Consider the following 17,517-nt stretch of genomic DNA (forward strand, 5'->3'; position numbering starts at 1 on the left):
ATACGGCACAAGGGCACATTTATGAGACCAAAAATATGTTACAAAGTATCCACGGGTTACAATGATCCTGGTAAATAACATAAATGAAAAAGAACCTAAAACTAGGAGCATCAGCTGCATACAATTAAGTAGTGGCTAACTGAGGTATGGCCTATACAACTAGAGAGACTTAAGGCTCATGGGGTGGTGGCATCCTGTAGAGATTAAGACTCATGGGGTATGGCCTGGGCATACTCTTGAAACAAAAAACACCACATTCAAGGGATTCAAGGCAATGGTAGAGAATGAAGCAGATTTAGGGATTCAAGGCAATGGTAGAGAATGAAGTGGATTTAGGGATCAAAACCCTTCAATTCGAAGGCAGTGGTGAAAACATCTCAAATGAGGCCAGGAATCAAATGATCATAAGGGGAAGAGACGCTTCTCCTCCAGTTGGCCGCTCTGTGAGGAGAAGGCTTGTAGTCACCAAGGGTGCCCACATGGTAGATCATCCACCGCAACGTGATGTGGCAATGAGTCAACGGAGGTCCCAGCATTGGATCATCAAGTGGAGACTCACCACCACAACGGACACAATGAGGTGCACTGAAGGCTCCACCGCATCTCCACCGACTGACACTCCACCGCATCTCCAGAGATAGGAGATTCCACCAGAGGCTATGCTGCCACCCAAGGCATCCACCAAGGATAGGAGATGCCACCGTCTTGTCCAGAGGCATATATTGGTCCTCGGCCCCTTGGAGGAGATCTCATCGTGCTGCCTTAATACCACTTTGTACCCTTATGTCATATCATCAGCTTGTGCTATCCTCTTTCTTCACTGTGACCTCTACTGAGTGTGCACGGTACAACAACGCCAGTCACTGCCCCACGGACTCAACAGCAAGCCAACAAACCACGGGTATCTGAGGACACACCAACTTTTCCAGTGGGGGAGTGTCCTAAGACTTGGACGGAAGATCACTATGGCACTTTTCCAATTTACCACCAGCTTGCCCACAACCCCGACCTCCTCTCTAAAGCAGCTGAGATAGGGGAACCACTCGACCTCCCATCTTGCCAAGACCCTATCTAGGAATTCAATCTCGGCACTTCCGAGGAGCCCCGTCCCATCCTCTTAGCTTCTTGGCTGTGGGACCATCCCCCCCTCCTCGATCAAGCTGTTGCCTTCTTCCAATCTTATAAAGATGTTTTGCATGGACATACAAGGACCATTGGTGTCCACACCATTCCTCTCCAAGAGGGCACTCGACCCATGCGCCTACAAGCACTGTGGTGGGTAAAGTCGGTGTCAAGGCTGGAAAAGGTGGGGGGGAAGGCGGTGAGGAAGGGCAGAGGGGCGGAGAGGCCGGGGAGGGGTGTTGCCTATGAGAGATCCATCGGAGAGGAAAGGTGCGGGGAGGGGCCCGCTGGGGGCTCAGAGAGGCCGGCCGGCCTCTCAGAACACTGGGGGTCGGGGGGGGGGATCTCGACAAGGGATCAGTCGCCATATTGGTGGGGCCGGAGGGGCCGCTCTGGGACTGGAGAGGGCACGTCACCAACGGAAAAATGATGAGATAAATGCTCATAACAGTTCTGTGACAAAACCGAATCCTCCTGAGATCTGCCAACTTGGTGTATGCGGCGGCGGCACTCGGCTCTGGTGGTCTTCTGGTGGCCCAGGCGCGGGCCAACCGTCCGCCACTCGCCGGCAGCTGGGTCATCTGTAGTCACAGCCTGGTGCTCTGCTACTTGAGGGCCTGCCTCTCTCCCTGCCCCCTAGTGAGGATCAACATGAGAAACGAGGGGAGGAACCACCGGCGGAGGTGGTATCCTGGATTGCCGCTGAGGGCAAGCTTTCGCAAAATGACACCCATCTGCTTGCAAATGAAGCACATTGGCCTGGAAGGCCTGAACACTCCATGCGTTGCAGTATGGGGTCACCCCGGAGGCTAGGAATAGATATACAATGCGGTACAGACTCCGACGAGGCCACACATGTGTGGAGGGATGGAATCCCAGCTGCTCGCGCGAGGGTCGAGGCAGATTTGGGGGGGGGGGGGGGCTCCATCACTCTCCCGATGGCACCACCAATCACCGGGAGAAGAGGAAGGTACACCTTCCTAAGGCTTGGGAAACAAATTGTCACTGGGAAGCCCGAAATGCCAGCTAGTGGGTCACACGCTAGATCAAAGCTGTGCTGCCACCGTGCAAAGAAGGCTTGCACCGTACGTAATGCAAGGGGACTCAGCTGCATGACTCGGTCTGATGCCGATGGTGAGTCGAACTCCTCCTGGTAGTATCCGTGCCCTAGAGGGTGAATATCGGTGATCTTTGCAGGTTTGCCAATGATGCTGGCCTGTAAAAGATCCTTGAGCTGTCCGCGCACAGGGCGGCTACTACCAACAATTTTGCAGACCAAGGTGGAGGCCTGAAGTGAGGCAACAGTTGCGAGAATCTGAAGATCTGCTTCGGAGAAGGAAATGCAAGCAATGGCGGCCTAGGTTAGGGATGACGGAGCAACTGCCATGGAGGGCGAAGACCAAAATAGGCCGAAGCTTGCCGAATAAAGCAAAAAACCCCAATAGCCTGGAAGCACCAACTTGCACGGGAGGGGAGATAGGAGAGAGGTGGAGAAACAAAGAGGACGACGGACAAAAAAAGGGGGGGGGGCTGAGGCGGGTGCGCTGAGGGAAGAGGGTAGGGTAGGCGAGGCAAGCCAGAGGGGAGAGAGGTGGGAGACGGGGGGGCAGCCCAGGTGAACAGCGCAAGGAGGGGGGGCTGAAAGGAAGGAAGGAGGGGGGGGGGGGGGGGGGGGGGGGGGGGGCTGCGCTGCGCTGGAATCCGCAGAGTGGGGGGAGGCAGGCAGTGGAGCGAAGAAGGGCCTAGGGGGGGGCAGGTGACGCAAAGGCAAGGGGGGGCTCAGGAGCTTGAAAGAAAGAAAGTTATATAAAACGTCTACAAAAGGCCAAATTGGCCTATGAGACCGAAGTGTTACAATGTTTCCATGATATATGTCATCCTAAATAGTACAAATATGAAATGAACTAAATGTAAAAGGGTAACAGCTGAGTTTCCAAGCTTCCGATTTTTATAATAGGAATGGGAATAAAATTAGCTATGGTTAAGCTCGAAAACAAGTTACTTGACCACTGGTCTCTGCCCTGATGATCTCATGTGGTACAGATGACTTGCCCTGAATCATGCGTGCAATCATCATGACTAATGGCCTCTCCATATGCTGAGAGAGAGAGAGAGAGAAATGAAATGAAATGATATATTAACATCCTCAAAAGGCCAAAATGACCTATGAGACCAAAAAGGTTACAACAATTGGTGGATCTGATACAATGTCTCTGTAAGAAAAGCTAAAACAACTAAACAACTAACTGAAACTGAAACAACAACTATGAGGAAAAGTAAGGTACTAGGAGCTCCTAATGGATAACATCTGGGAAGGAAAACTCCAGCAACAAAGGTAAGCATCATATACCTCACTATCCAAAGATGTCTCTCATCAGTCGATGGCGAGAGAGAGAGAGAGAGAGAGAGAGAGAGAGAGAGAGAGAGAGAGCCACCACTTAGTTTTTTGAAATGAGATTAGTAGAAATCTTTTGTAAGCCACTGGAAACTAGCAGAAGCTAAGGAATCACACAAGGTGCTTTTTTTATATTGAAGTTACCTGAATCTTTTGTAAGCAATTGGAAACTAGCAGAAGCCAAGGAATGACACAAGGTGCACTATTTTAGAGTTACCTGTTTTTGTAAGATGGGTTCTAACGCTGGATCCAAATTGTCTCCAATATCCTCTAAAAGTACAGGATTTCCAATCCTAATGCTGCTCTCAATAGTTCTCAAAAGATTAGTGTCAGAGAGTTTTACAACTCGCAAGCCATTTTTGGCTTCCATGGCTTTTATCCATTTGTTAGCTTGTTCTTGAGGATCTATCATCAATGGCCATCTTTTCCCCCGGGTCACAAGAATACCATTATCAACTGAGACATCATCTGTGGGGAGCCCCCAGATACTCCACTCACGCACTTCAACAGCAGTAGACAAAATCCCCCTGAGGGAATAATTCTCTGACACAGGGATGCCTTGCTCCTGGAAAATGTTGAGCAGTTAATGATAAAATTAAACATTGAAAAAAGGGGAAAAACCCTCAAATTCCTCACCTTCCAAAAGTCACTTAAACAGTTATTAGAAGCTCAAAGGCCCTATTGATTTAATAATTAAAAGTAGGAGTGCCCATTTCCAAACCAGTAAGGATGAACTGTGAATCACTAAAAGAGTCTGAAAGGCAAGAGTACAAGGATGAACCTGAAACTTGCTTATCCAGCTTGACACTAATGCTATCCTGTACGGTCCAGAGAATGCACCATAATAAGAGATGCATGCAGCACACAGGAATACATCCCCTATCAAGAGATCCCTTTGACAACCAATTGCATCAGCAGTTTCCTTCCATCTCACCTGATAAGAAATCAACGTTTTCAGTTCATAATCAGATTTATAGGTATATTCTCAGACAAATCTAGTTTTCTAGAAATTTCAAGGGAAGCCAGTATTCTTGAAGAAGGACGAGAAGGAAAGAGGTGGCTGGCAGGAAATAAATGGGCACTGGCAATAAAGGTTGGAAGGGGCATTATTAGGCATGGAGTGGCCAGGTGACGATGGCTGTGGGCTAGTGAGGGGCAGCGTAAGATAGGAAGGGTGGCTGGCAGGAAATAAATGGGCACTGACAATAAAGGTTGGAAGGGGCATTATTAGGCATGGAGTGGCCAGGTGACGATGGCTGTCTGCTAGTGAGAGGCAGCGTAAGATAGGAAGGGTGGAGCCACATAATCCCTCTCGAATACTTTTCCAAGGGAAGAATTACGATAATGGGGGAAGGAAGAGAGATCCTTGCCTGGAGTCCTGTGGGGTCGCATGAATCATTTGAGCCAGATGGTAGCAATAATTTATATGGGCACAAGGGCTGCAATGTTTCTGCATCAATATTGCAAAGGCACGTGGGTTATTTTGCATGCTGGGGCATGCCGGATTATCAATTTGCAGGAGAACAAGCAAAGTGGTGTCTTGCATATCTATGCCCCTAGTCTGAGAGGAGAAAGAGTTTCCTATTGGAAACTTGTAACAAAATGGTTGCCTCATTCTTATCACTGGATTGTAGGGGGAACAGTTTTTTTTCCAGAAAAGAGACTTCTATAAGTAAAATAAAATCATACAAAGGGAGATCTCAACCAATCGGGGCACTATGCTGCCATAAAAGCCCTGTAGGAGTGGAGGAGAAGAAAATACTATGGTTCCACTCTCTCATAAATCTGCTATGTTTTGTTTGCGCAGCTCTAGAATGATAAGAATGAGGTAACCAATTAACAAAAGAGGTGGGCAGAAAGGTATTATCCATCCAGAGAGGGCTGCTTGAGAGAGGTTTATCTTATCAGGCAGTGGCAGAAATTGTTGGCATGAAGATAATATCCCTTTGAATCTAGCTTTTTTTTTCTTGGTCGTATAGGAGGGTTGATAGATGCAATCATTCAAGATTAGATTAGCTTCATGTTGATGAGTGGGTGCTTGGCAGGGAAGGATATGCTTTCATTGCAGCAGGCACCGATAACCTTGACTATTTCCATGTGGTTATTAGTATCAGAGACCTTGGGCAGCATGGCTCCAACCCTCGTGAGCGCATTCCTGTTCACTTTTACGCCAATGAGGAGCTTGCTAACCAGGTTAGAGATATTTGGAGATTGTAGGATTAGTCTGAAGGACTCAGGGTGTTACTTCCACCATTCAACACATTAGTGGTTTTTATCACCATGTAGTTCTATTGAGGAGACCAGAGAACATCGATTGAGAGGGACTATTAGATGCTGGTTTTCAGCCCTACAAAGGGAACTTGAGAAACACCCTCTGAGATGCGAACATTTCCAGTTCTCCAAATCTGTATGACAGGGATGTCCCTTGGCTGCATGTCTCTATTTTTTGGTTGTTGAGGCTATGAGCACTTTTCTTCGCTCTAGAGCTTGGATCTATATTTTGCAGTTACTTCTCGGGAGAGAGGAGGAGCTCTTGGGTTCTCAGCTTGTTGCAGATGATACCGCTATGTACCTTGAGACCTCCCATGTTTGCTTATGCTCTTTTTGGATATTCAGTTCAGCTGCAGTATGGCATCATCATTTGGTTGCATACACCTTACACTTTGGAATGATGTCTCTTCCAGCCAATGGACGTGATTTGGTAGAGTATTTTTCATACTTAATAGAAATCTTGCAAAAAAAGAATAGAGAGGTAGTCTAGATTTATCCATGAACTTTCTGGTGAAAAAGAGGCAGTCTAGATGTAGCCATTTATTCTTGAGTCAAAAAAGGGTACTCTAGATGTACCCATGTATCCTTTGGTCATGCACATACGCAAGGATCTTGTCTAGGTTGCACATCGTCCTGGGTCCTGTAGCATGCTCCTCTCTTGATCTTATCTGCCTGCCTCTGCCTTATGGCTTATGGGCACCTGATCCTGGTTCTAATCCCTATCATCTTTACTATGCAGGCAGCTACCATGCTAGTACTGGTTGGTGGGTGTGGCCAAGGTAGCTGACAGAAATTGAATCAACCTCACTAAGAGGTCTTGGCTCTAAGTTGAAAGGTACACTTTTGGGCAGGAAATAATGCAACCTACATTAAGTGGGCTTCTTGGTGCACAAGCAATACCTCAACCTAGCTCTTGTACCAAACACTCCAAAAAAGAACTTCCTCTGATACAAACTTTAGAGAAAAATACATAATGCTCAAGCGTAAAAGCATATTGCATTTCTGTAAGTTTGTGCACATGAATTACAACTCAAAGAAAAACTAGAAAAACATCTATATACTCCACGGAAGTGGAAAAACTTACAGCCTCATCACCCAAGGCGGCTGTTAGCTTTTCAGCTCTCACAAGCCGGTTTTCTGTGATCATTGCTTGCTCAAGAAGGCGCGATTGCTCTGCTTCTGTCTCTTCCAGGTTTTTCTTTAAAAGCTCTACCTGAGCCTCTACCTGGGATAACTGCTTCTGCTTGGCAGCAAGCTTCTCTGCAGCAAGTTTTAGAGCCTCTTCTGCTTGCCTTAAGGCCTGCAAATTTTTTGAATTTCCAATTCAGTTGTCCACACATATTAGCTTGCTCAATTTTAAAGTTGAGAAATAATATTTAACTTCTTAATACATGGAAAGGAGTAATTTAAAAAACATTGCCACTTGGTTTTTCTCATAAATATTTGTAGAACTTTTGTTGGGTAAAATGTAATGATTGGAGTTACAATGCATCATGGTCGTTCACATACATCATGAAGCAAACCACGTGCTGGCTAAAGATATATATGTTGCCTACTGTCATAGGCCTCTAACAACTCAGTTTACTCCTACCTGACTCAATTCCTCCATTTTGATGATTCTGAATTTTGTAACTTGAGTTACACTCATAGAAGCCTCATAGCTTCCCTTGGAGGTCCTTAAAAGAGGGCATATATGCAACTTCTGTCCTCTGCCACACCTGAATGCCCTCCACGTAACTCCATGAAAAATGTCAAGTGGTCTCTCCTTGACGGTTGCAAGAGGGATATTAAGCAAGACATGTCACTATACTCCAACATTCACATGGAGACCACCATTCTCTCTTGCAATACATATCAGAACTTTGGGCTTTCTTGGACTTCAGCCTGAGATACAAAGCAGAGGTCATCTTGGCTACATTGCACATGATTAGAGCACTGTAGTTTTAGAAAAGAAACAGGATGTCATGTGTCAAGCAAGGCCATTTACACACAGACTTGCAGCACATCTAAGGGATGATGAGAAACAGCCGAGATACCCCTTAAATCAATTAGATACTAGTCCTTTCTAGACAAAAGCGGGGGCATTTGTTGGAGCACAAGGCAAAATATAGATACCGCACAAGGAACTGTTTTTAGACACATTTGGAGGCAGAGAGGACGGGCATATTTTCTCTATTTTGGGACCATGTCATGGCAGAGAGGGTGTAGGACACTGAAGGCTGCACATGGTGTACTTCGTTTGAATCCCATTACTGTGAGACAGCCAACTACTATTCACAAATTCTCATGGCTAGAATTCCATTTGGCACCTAGGGACAGCCAATGGAGGTTCTTTAATCATGTGTGATCCATTCTGTGATGGCAGAGATACATAGTCCTAGATTTAACCTTCATCTCATCGGAGCTTGAAAGAGATATTCATGCCTTGCTGAAATTTATGTGCTGAGGGATGGGACGACCTTATCCCTATCCTATTTTTGACCATCTCTTATTCTTTTGGATCAGACGTCATACTGGCTCAGACCTTCGAAACATATAATAAATATGTTTAAGCATTGCATGGAGCCATGCACATGGAGAAATGAAATGAACTGATATATTAACGTCTCTAAGAGGCCATAGTGGCCTATGAGACCAAAACTCAGAGTACATCTGAAGTTGGTGTCTCATCAAAGAGAACAACTAAATGAGACTAAAAAGTACAATAAACTGATTGTGTCATGGCCCTGTGAAAATGGAGCAGGACAAGTGTGGGCATGGTGGTTGCAGAGTCAGAATATTTTATGATTCACATGGGGGGTGCCCGGACAGTGTTTAAGATGTGTGGACATCCCTAGGTGTGAAGGGGGGAACTAGAAACATTAAGTTTTAATGTTTATTGGAGTTTGCCCCTAGGCCTTAGTGGCCCTAGGAACTTATTAAAGTTTGGGGCCCTAGGGATTAAATTGGGGAGGAGTTTTCTCTCTCCTCTCTCTCTCTCTTCCCTTTTTGGGGAATCGTGTAGCAAAAGAGGAGTTTCCTTCATGCGCTTGAATACTAGCGTGGAAAAGCTCAAGAGGAGGAAGGCGGCTGTTTTTCTGTGTGCTGCTGCTGATTTTCTGAGTGTAGATCAGCCGTACAGCACTGTACGGCCAGATCTGTGTAAGCACTCTCTTTCTCTCTCTAGTACAGGCGGCGGGTTTTCTTCTCTCTGCTGGAATTTCTGCGCACAGGATCTGGATAGACTGTACCAGCAGGTACAACAGCCCGTACCCTACTGTACGACTGCCGTACAGTGTACGGACAGCCAGGTACAACAAGTACACTTGCTGCAGGCTGCTGCAGGTGGTGCAAACAGGTGCTGGACAGACTGTTTACTCTGATTCAGGCGGGTACAAGAGTGGACAGCCGGCTGTTTGTGCAAGTACAACTCCTGGCACGTATCCCGAGGCGGTACAGACGGGTACTGTGCTGATTTTCAGATCTGTATTTTCAAGGACAGCATAGGAGTGAGCATCAGGAGGAGGATTCAGGCAAGTGCAAGCACACGTGTAAAGCAGGGTTGTGGATTCAAGTGCCTGCAAGCACAGATTGGTGCTGTTGCTTCCTCCAATGTTGTTTCACGAGCTGAACTTGGTAAGCTCTGTTTCTGTTCATCTATCTCTCTTTCTACTGCTTGATGTCTGTTGCAGATATGTGTTATCTGGCCCCCTTGTGAGAGGAGGGGTATGGCAGATTGACAAGGGATTAAGACAGAGATTGGACAGCACATGTATGTTTGAGCTGAGAAGATGTATCATGCACTTGAGTTATGCCAGATGTATGCCCATGGCTGGCCTGCTTTGTGATCTTGGCTGATCAGAGGGAGGCACAGTGTGTTGTTTGAAGACACACATCTGTGTGCATAGATCCTCTGTGCTGAGAAGGATTTGTGGGCCGTCAGATTGGACTTACAGGTGTAAACTCTTGGCTGGTCTTTGTGTTGTACTCAGCCATCCATATTATTTTAATTGAATAAAGAAATACCGCAAGGGGCGCCAAGCTTTGGGGCCAACAGGTGTCGCTGTGTTTTCAGATTTGGGCACTCTAGCTCCAATCTGTGTTTTGTTTCTCATCTAGACTACAAGTGGACGGGTGATTGCTCCTACCGCACTCTGGTTTTCTATCAGAGGCCGGTTTCAAGGTTCCGTTGCCGGGACCAATCATCAACTTTCTGAAGGGGGTGAGCTCGTGGTTGCTTTGGAGAAAGCCATCGCTGAAAATTCAGCAATCATGTCTGATACAGAGGAAGAGTACTTCTATCATGAAGAAGAAGAGCAAGAGTCTTCTCCTGAAAGAGATGTATCTGAGGATATTTTTGCAGGAGAACAGGCTGCAGATGTTGAGCCTTATGAGGATGTAACACAGCCAGAAGATGTGCATGGTAAAGAGGATGATGATGCTCGGTTCAAAGATCGCTTGGCTAGTGTTATGGATACTTTTATGCAGCTCACACAGAGTGAGAGATTTGCTGAATTTTTGAGATCTCGCTCAGAGCCCCGCACAGAGCCCCAGAAAAAGAAGAAGAAGGTTCGTTCAAAGAATCTTTCTCAGGGTCATAGTGGTACCACTCCACAGGATCCATCTCCTGCACAGTTTCCGAACATGCAGCATGCTTTTGGTGCTAACCCACAGAGTTCCTTCTATGGACAGCCACCTATTCCTCAGCAGAACATGCATCCAGGTTATTTTGGTGGTGACTCGGTGTTCCAATCCATGACTGGGGGTTATCCTCAGGGAGGCATGGGTATGTATGGGCCTTTTGGAGCCAATTTTCAGCCTGGCATGCAAGGGAATATGTATGGTGGTATGCAGTCCGGTATGCAAGGAAATGTGTTTGGAAGCATGCAACCTGGGATGCAAGGCAATATGTTTGGTGGCATGCAGCCAGGTATGCAGCATGGAATGTTTGGAAACATGGCTGGGATGTATGGTATGCCTGGTGTTGGAATGGGAAATGTTGACCCAATGATGGGTATGAATGTTGGGGGCAGCAATCTTACGAAACCACTTCCATATGATAATCTAACGCCTATGGGCAAGGCGAAGGATTACAAGGAAGGGGGAGCTGCAGTGAAGTTTGACACTTTCAGTGGGGCCAAGGATAAATTGAAGGCACTTACCTTTTTACAGCAGTTTGATGCTGCTTTTTCTGGTGGGAATTACACAGAGTCTTCTAAGGTGAGGAAAGCTGCCACTTTTCTCAAGGGCAATGCTTTGCAGTGGTGGTCTACTCTTCTTTTGCAGGGCATAGCACCCACCACATGGGTCCAATTCAAACAGGTTTTCTCTTCCGTATGGCTCACATCTACATTTGAGGTGGATGTTATGACCGCATGGCACAAGCTGGATGCTTCAAAGTGTGATAGTTTGGAGGATTATAACAAGAAGTTTTGGGAAGCTCTACTCCCAGTGACTTCTTATCGTGCCGTGCCATTATCTGAGCAGGTTGAGAAATATTGTTGTGGGCTGCCCAAGGAGGTACGAGATTATTGTATAAAGACAAGAGTAACGAACATGTCACAGATGATTGAAAATGCTATGATAGCTAATGCGTTACTCACAGGTGGTTCATCTGGGTTTAAAGGCAGTAAGAAATTGGGCAAGAAAGCTGAAAAATTTGGGCATGCTTCTCGTGATGCTAAAGGGTCTTCAGAGACAAAGTATAAGAAGTTGCCAATGCCCAAAAGGACTTCTGAGGAAAGACAGGCTTTGAGAGATGCTCAAAAGTGTTTTTACTGTACTGAAGAGGGGCATATGTCATTCAATTGTCCCAAAAGAACGTCCAAGAAGGACCCTGACAATAAAGGAGAGCCCAAGCCAAAGAAACCAAAGCCTTCTGCAGGCTTAGTTCCTGATCTTGTGGGGGAGCAGCTAAGTGGTGAAGCTACAGAGTTGTGCAGGGCATGGGGCAAAGTGAGAGATCAGAATGCCTTGATCTTCTTTGATACAGGTGCTAGAGCCAACTTCATTTCACCAGATTTGGCTGGCCGATTGGGGATTCGCGCAGAGGAGATGGGGCCGTTACATGAGGCAAATATGGCTTGTCCAGGGTATGCAGAACCCGTTACTCCTATTATTAGGAAGCTTCGGCTTCATTTGCAGGGTTATGTGGACAGCGAGGAGTTCTTCATCATGCCTTTGGATGGCTGTGATGTTTTGTTGGGGATGCCATGGTGCCACAGGGTACATGCGGTAGTGGATACTTACAATAGGAAAATTACTCTGACTCATAGAGGGAAAGAGCATGTATTGGATGTAAAACTCAAAGGGGAATCTGTTCCTATTGTATCCGCTTCGGCGATTTCATCAGTAATGAAAAAGCATCTTTCCGCGTACTTGATTTATGTAAAGGATGCACAGGATGATGAGTCTAAGTCTAATTTGTCAATGTTAGATAAGGACAGGGCTGATTTCTTAAGTGGGTTTCAAGACTGTTTTTCCGAGTCATTGCCAGGAGAATTACCTCCTGAGAGGCCAAAAGATCATGCCATAGATCTGATTCCTGGTAGTACTCCACCGAATAGACCGCCGTATCGTGTTAGTGCAGCCCAACAGGAAGAGATTATGAGTCAGGTGCAGGAGCTATTGAATAAGGGGTTGATTCAGCCTAGCTCATCACCCTTTTGCTCACCTGTGCTCTTAGTGCAAAAGAAGGATGGTTCTTGGCGCATGTGTATTGATTACAGGGCGCTGAACAAGAATACCATCAAGAATCGATTCCCCATACCGAGGATCGATGACATCTTGGACCGCTTACAGGGCTCCACAGTCTTTAGTCGTATTGACTTGAAAAGCGGGTATCATTAGATACGCATTAGACCCGAGGATGTACATAAGACAGCATTCCGAACCACGTTTGGGTTGTATGAGTTCTTGGTTATGCCCTTTGGTTTGACAAATGCGCCTGCCACATTTAACAGAATGATGGACAGGATTTTCAGGCCTCATAGAGAGTTTGTGGGCATATTCTTTGATGATATGATTGTGCATTCACAAACTGAGGAAGAGCATAGAAGGCATTTGGCCATTGTGTTTGCAGAACTCAGAAACCATAGATTGGTGGTTAATGGCAAGAAGAGTGAGTTTTTCTTGCAGGAAATACATTTCTTGGGGCATATTGTGTCTGGTCATGGAGTCCGTATGGATCCAGCCAAGGTGGAAGCAATACTTAATTGGCCAGCTTTGAGGACCGTGCATGATGTACGCAGCTTTCTAGGATTGTGTTCCTATTACAGGCGTTACTTACGGCACTTTGCTGAAATTGCTTCGCCTCTTCATGCTTTGACGAAGAAAGCAACTCCGTTTAGATGGGCTGATCGGGAAATTACAGCATTCAAAAAGCTCAAGGAAAAGCTTACTTCGGACCCAGTATTGGTGTTACCGGACCTCCGAAAGGCTTTTGTTGTCCAGTGTGATGCATGTGGAAGTAGCATTGGTGCAGTTCTCATGCAAGAGGGACATGTGATAGCCTATGAGAGTAGAGTTTTGCAAGATGCTGAGAAGCATTTACAGGTGTATGAGAAAGAGATGTTGGCTGTAATTCATGCTCTTTCTACATGGAAACACTACTTGCTTGGGGCTGATTTCACTGTGCAGACAGATCATCAGACCTTGCGATATTTCCTCACGCAGACTAAGCTTTCAGAGAAGCATATGCGTTGGGCAAACTTTTTGTCAATGTTTCACTTCCAGATTGTGCATGTGAAAGGCAAAAAGAATGTAGTGGCAGATGCTTTGTCACGCAAGCCACAGGTCTCTGCAGTTTCACTTGCTTATCATCATGAGCTTGATGAAATGAAAGAGCAGTATGCCCATGATGAGGATTTTGAAAGGTTGTATGATCAGATGTCTGAGGGTCAGCGGCATGAGCATTACACTCTCAGAGATGGGTTTTTATTGATGCATGGCAGACTGTGTGTTACCAGGCCATTGCGACTCAAGGTTATGATTGAAAGTCATGCTCCACCGTATGCAGGTCATAGAGGGATTGACGCCACGGTCAAAGCAGTGGAGACTTTCTTTTATTGGCCAACCTTGAGAAGAGATGTTGATGCCTTTGTGAGGCAATGCATCGTATGTCAGAAGGTAAAGTTTGACCGTCAGAAGACACCAGGGTTATTACAGCCTTTACCTATTCCGGATAGACCTTGGGAGAGCATTGCCATGGATTTTGTATTTGATCTTCCACGGACACAAACGGGAAATGATGGCATCTGGACTATCATATGCAGGTTCAGTAAGCAGGCTCATTTCATTCCCGTGAGGAAGACAATTAAAGTGGATCATATGGTGAAGTTGTTCATGGCGAACATCTTCAAGTATCATGGCTTGCCTACGTCTATCATTAGTGACCGTGATCCACGGATGACGAGTTTGTTTTGGAGAGGGTTGTTTGACAACATGGGTACAACTCTCAAGTTTTCATCGTCATTTCATCCACAGACAGATGGTCAGTCAGAAGAGGCTAACTCTACAGTGTTGGATCTTCTCAAGTGTTATGTGTCAGAGCACAAGCAACAATGGGAAAAGTATCTTCCTTTGGTGGAGTTTGCATATAACAACACTGTACATAGCTCGACAGGCAAGGCGCCTTTTGAGATTGTAGAAGGAGGGAAGAAGGTACCACCCATTTTGCATACAAAGGATAAGATCTTTGAGGCTGATCAGTATGTGGACAGCTTGGATGAAGCTTATCGGAGAGTTAAGTTGGCCCTCCAGAAAACTCAGCAAAAGCAAAAGAAAGCCGCAGATCGTCACAGACGTGATTTACAGTTTGCATTGGGTGATTGGGTTCTTTTGCGTTTTGAAAAGGCTAGACTCAAGAAGATGAAGGGTAAAGAGCGCTTATTCCCTAAATTGAGCATGCGATATTATGGGCCTTTTCAGGTTTTGGAAAAGATTGGTGAGGTAACCTATCGATTGAAGTTACCATATCACTGGAGGATTCACAATGCTTTTCATGTGAGTCTCCTTAGACCTTTCCGTGGGGATGTGCCTGAGGATGTATCAGATGAGGCTCAGCCGGAAGTTGAGGAACTTGATGAGGTTCTGATTCCAGAGCAGATACTGGCACATAAAGAAAGGAAGGTACGAGGTAAAGTTTCCCGTCGCTATCTTGTGAAGTCCAAGAACTATTCACCGATGGATGCGAAGTGGATGGAGGAAGGTGACTTAACAGATTCACCTCAGGTTTTGCAGCTTTGTCTCGATGCCTTTGAGTTAGAGCCGACTCTTATCGTGGCTCATTCAGGTTCAGCAGAGCATGGGTCTGGAGCATTACCTGATGCTCAAGAGGGGGGTAGCACCTCCACTCCCTTGATACAGACAGGCTCAGATGACATCTAGAGGTCGCTTGGTGCGGATTTTATCTCACCTGAAGGTACTGAGGCTGACAGTACATCTGTTTATGGGACTTCTATGATATATGTGTACTAGTCACATGAGATTTTTGTGGATATGTATGGTTCACAGTGGTATACAACTTGGACTATTACTATGCCATTGGTTTGCAGTGAATGATGATACATGTGTATGGCTCAGAGAGATTGGGACGCTGATCTTGCCATATTGTATATTTCACTTTGGATATTTTGATGCATCACCAGAATGCAATCGAGGACGCTTGCCATCTTTCAAGAGGGGGGTATGTCATGGCCCTGTGAAAATGGAGCAGGACAAGTGTGGGCATGGTGGTTGCAGAGTCAGAATATTTTATGATTCACATGGGGGGTGCCCGGACAGTGTTTAAGATGTGTGGACATCCCTAGGTGTGAAGGGGGGAACTAGAAACATTAAGTTTTAATGTTTATTGGAGTTTGCCCCTAGGCCTTAGTGGCCCTAGGAACTTATTAAAGTTTGGGGCCCTAGGGATTAAATTGGGGAGGAGTTTTCTCTCTCCTCTCTCTCTCTCTTCCCTTTTTGGGGAATCGTGTAGCAAAAGAGGAGTTTCCTTCATGCGCTTGAATACTAGCGTGGAAAAGCTCAAGAGGAGGAAGGCGGCTGTTTTTCTGTGTGCTGCTGCTGATTTTCTGAGTGTAGATCAGCCGTACAGCACTGTACGGCCAGATCTGTGTAAGCACTCTCTTTCTCTCTCTAGTACAGGCGGCGGGTTTTCTGCTCTCTGCTGGAATTTCTGCGCACAGGATCTGGACAGACTGTACCAGCAGGTACAACAGCCCGTACCCTACTGTACGACTGCCGTACAGTGTACGGACAGCCAGGTACAACAAGTACACTTGCTGCAGGCTGCTGCAGGTGGTGCAAACAGGTGCTGGACAGACTGTTTACTCTGATTCAGGCGGGTACAAGAGTGGACAGCCGGCTGTTTGTGCAAGTACAACTCCTGGCACGTATCCCGAGGCGGTACAGACGGGTACTGTGCTGATTTTCAGATCTGTATTTTCAAGGACAGCATAGGAGTGAGCATCAGGAGGAGGATTCAGGCAAGTGCAAGCACACGTGTAAAGCAGGGTTGTGGATTCAAGTGCCTGCAAGCACAGATTGGTGCTGTTGCTTCCTCCAATGTTGTTTCACGAGCTGAACTTGGTAAGCTCTGTTTCTGTTCATCTATCTCTCTTTCTACTGCTTGATGTCTGTTGCAGATATGTGTTATCTGGCCCCCTTGTGAGAGGAGGGGTATGGCAGATTGACAAGGGATTAAGACAGAGATTGGACAGCACATGTATGTTTGAGCTGAGAAGATGTATCATGCACTTGAGTTATGCCAGATGTATGCCCATGGCTGGCCTGCTTTGTGATCTTGGCTGATCAGAGGGAGGCACAGTGTGTTGTTTGAAGACACACATCTGTGTGCATAGATCCTCTGTGCTGAGAAGGATTTGTGGGCCGTCAGATTGGACTTACAGGTGTAAACTCTTGGCTGGTCTTTGTGTTGTACTCAGCCATCCATATTATTTTAATTGAATAAAGAAATACCGCAAGGGGCGCCAAGCTTTGGGGCCAACAGGTGTCGCTGTGTTTTCAGATTTGGGCACTCTAGCTCCAATCTGTGTTTTGTTTCTCATCTAGACTACAAGTGGACGGGTGATTGCTCCTACCGCACTCTGGTTTTCTATCAGAGGCCGGTTTCAAGGTTCCGTTGCCGGGACCAATCATCAACTTTCTGAAGGGGGTGAGCTCGTGGTTGCTTTGGAGAAAGCCATCGCTGAAAATTCAGCAATCATGTCTGATACAGAGGAAGAGTACTTCTATCATGAAGAAGAAGAGCAAGAGTCTTCTCCTGAAAGAGATGTATCTGAGGATATTTTTGCAGGAGAACAGGCTGCAGATGTTGAGCCTTATGAGGATGTAACACAGCCAGAAGATGTGCATGGTAAAGAGGATGATGATGCTCGGTTCAAAGATCGCTTGGCTAGTGTTATGGATACTTTTATGCAGCTCACACAGAGTGAGAGATTTGCTGAATTTTTGAGATCTCGCTCAGAGCCCCGCACAGAGCCCCAGAAAAAGAAGAAGAAGGTTCGTTCAAAGAATCTTTCTCAGGGTCATAGTGGTACCACTCCACAGGATCCATCTCCTGCACAGTTTCCGAACATGCAGCATGCTTTTGGTGCTAACCCACAGAGTTCCTTCTATGGACAGCCACCTATTCCTCAGCAGAACATGCATCCAGGTTATTTTGGTGGTGACTCGGTGTTCCAATCCATGACTGGGGGTTATCCTCAGGGAGGCATGGGTATGTATGGGCC

The 17,517-nt window shown here is 46.2% G+C and overlaps 1 protein-coding gene across 1 annotated transcript in view; it reads right to left on the reverse strand.

The window, feature by feature from the left end:
- Positions 1–17,517, reverse strand: part of LOC147628461 (uncharacterized) — a 128,893-nt gene that overhangs the window by 15,296 nt on the left and 96,080 nt on the right. Inside the window, exons 14-16 of the mRNA XM_086813611.1 lie at positions 6,873–7,088; positions 4,299–4,451; positions 3,735–4,082 (exon numbers count right to left, since the gene is read on the reverse strand). Of these exons, the coding sequence (XP_086669737.1) occupies positions 3,735–4,082; positions 4,299–4,451; positions 6,873–7,088 (717 nt within the window). The remainder of the gene's footprint in view (positions 1–3,734; positions 4,083–4,298; positions 4,452–6,872; positions 7,089–17,517) is intronic.

This window comes from Cibotium barometz, chromosome 19 (assembly GCF_041138505.1).
Source record: "Cibotium barometz isolate CiBa-2024 chromosome 19, ASM4113850v1, whole genome shotgun sequence".
Taxonomy (NCBI): Eukaryota; Viridiplantae; Streptophyta; class Polypodiopsida; order Cyatheales; family Cibotiaceae; genus Cibotium; species Cibotium barometz.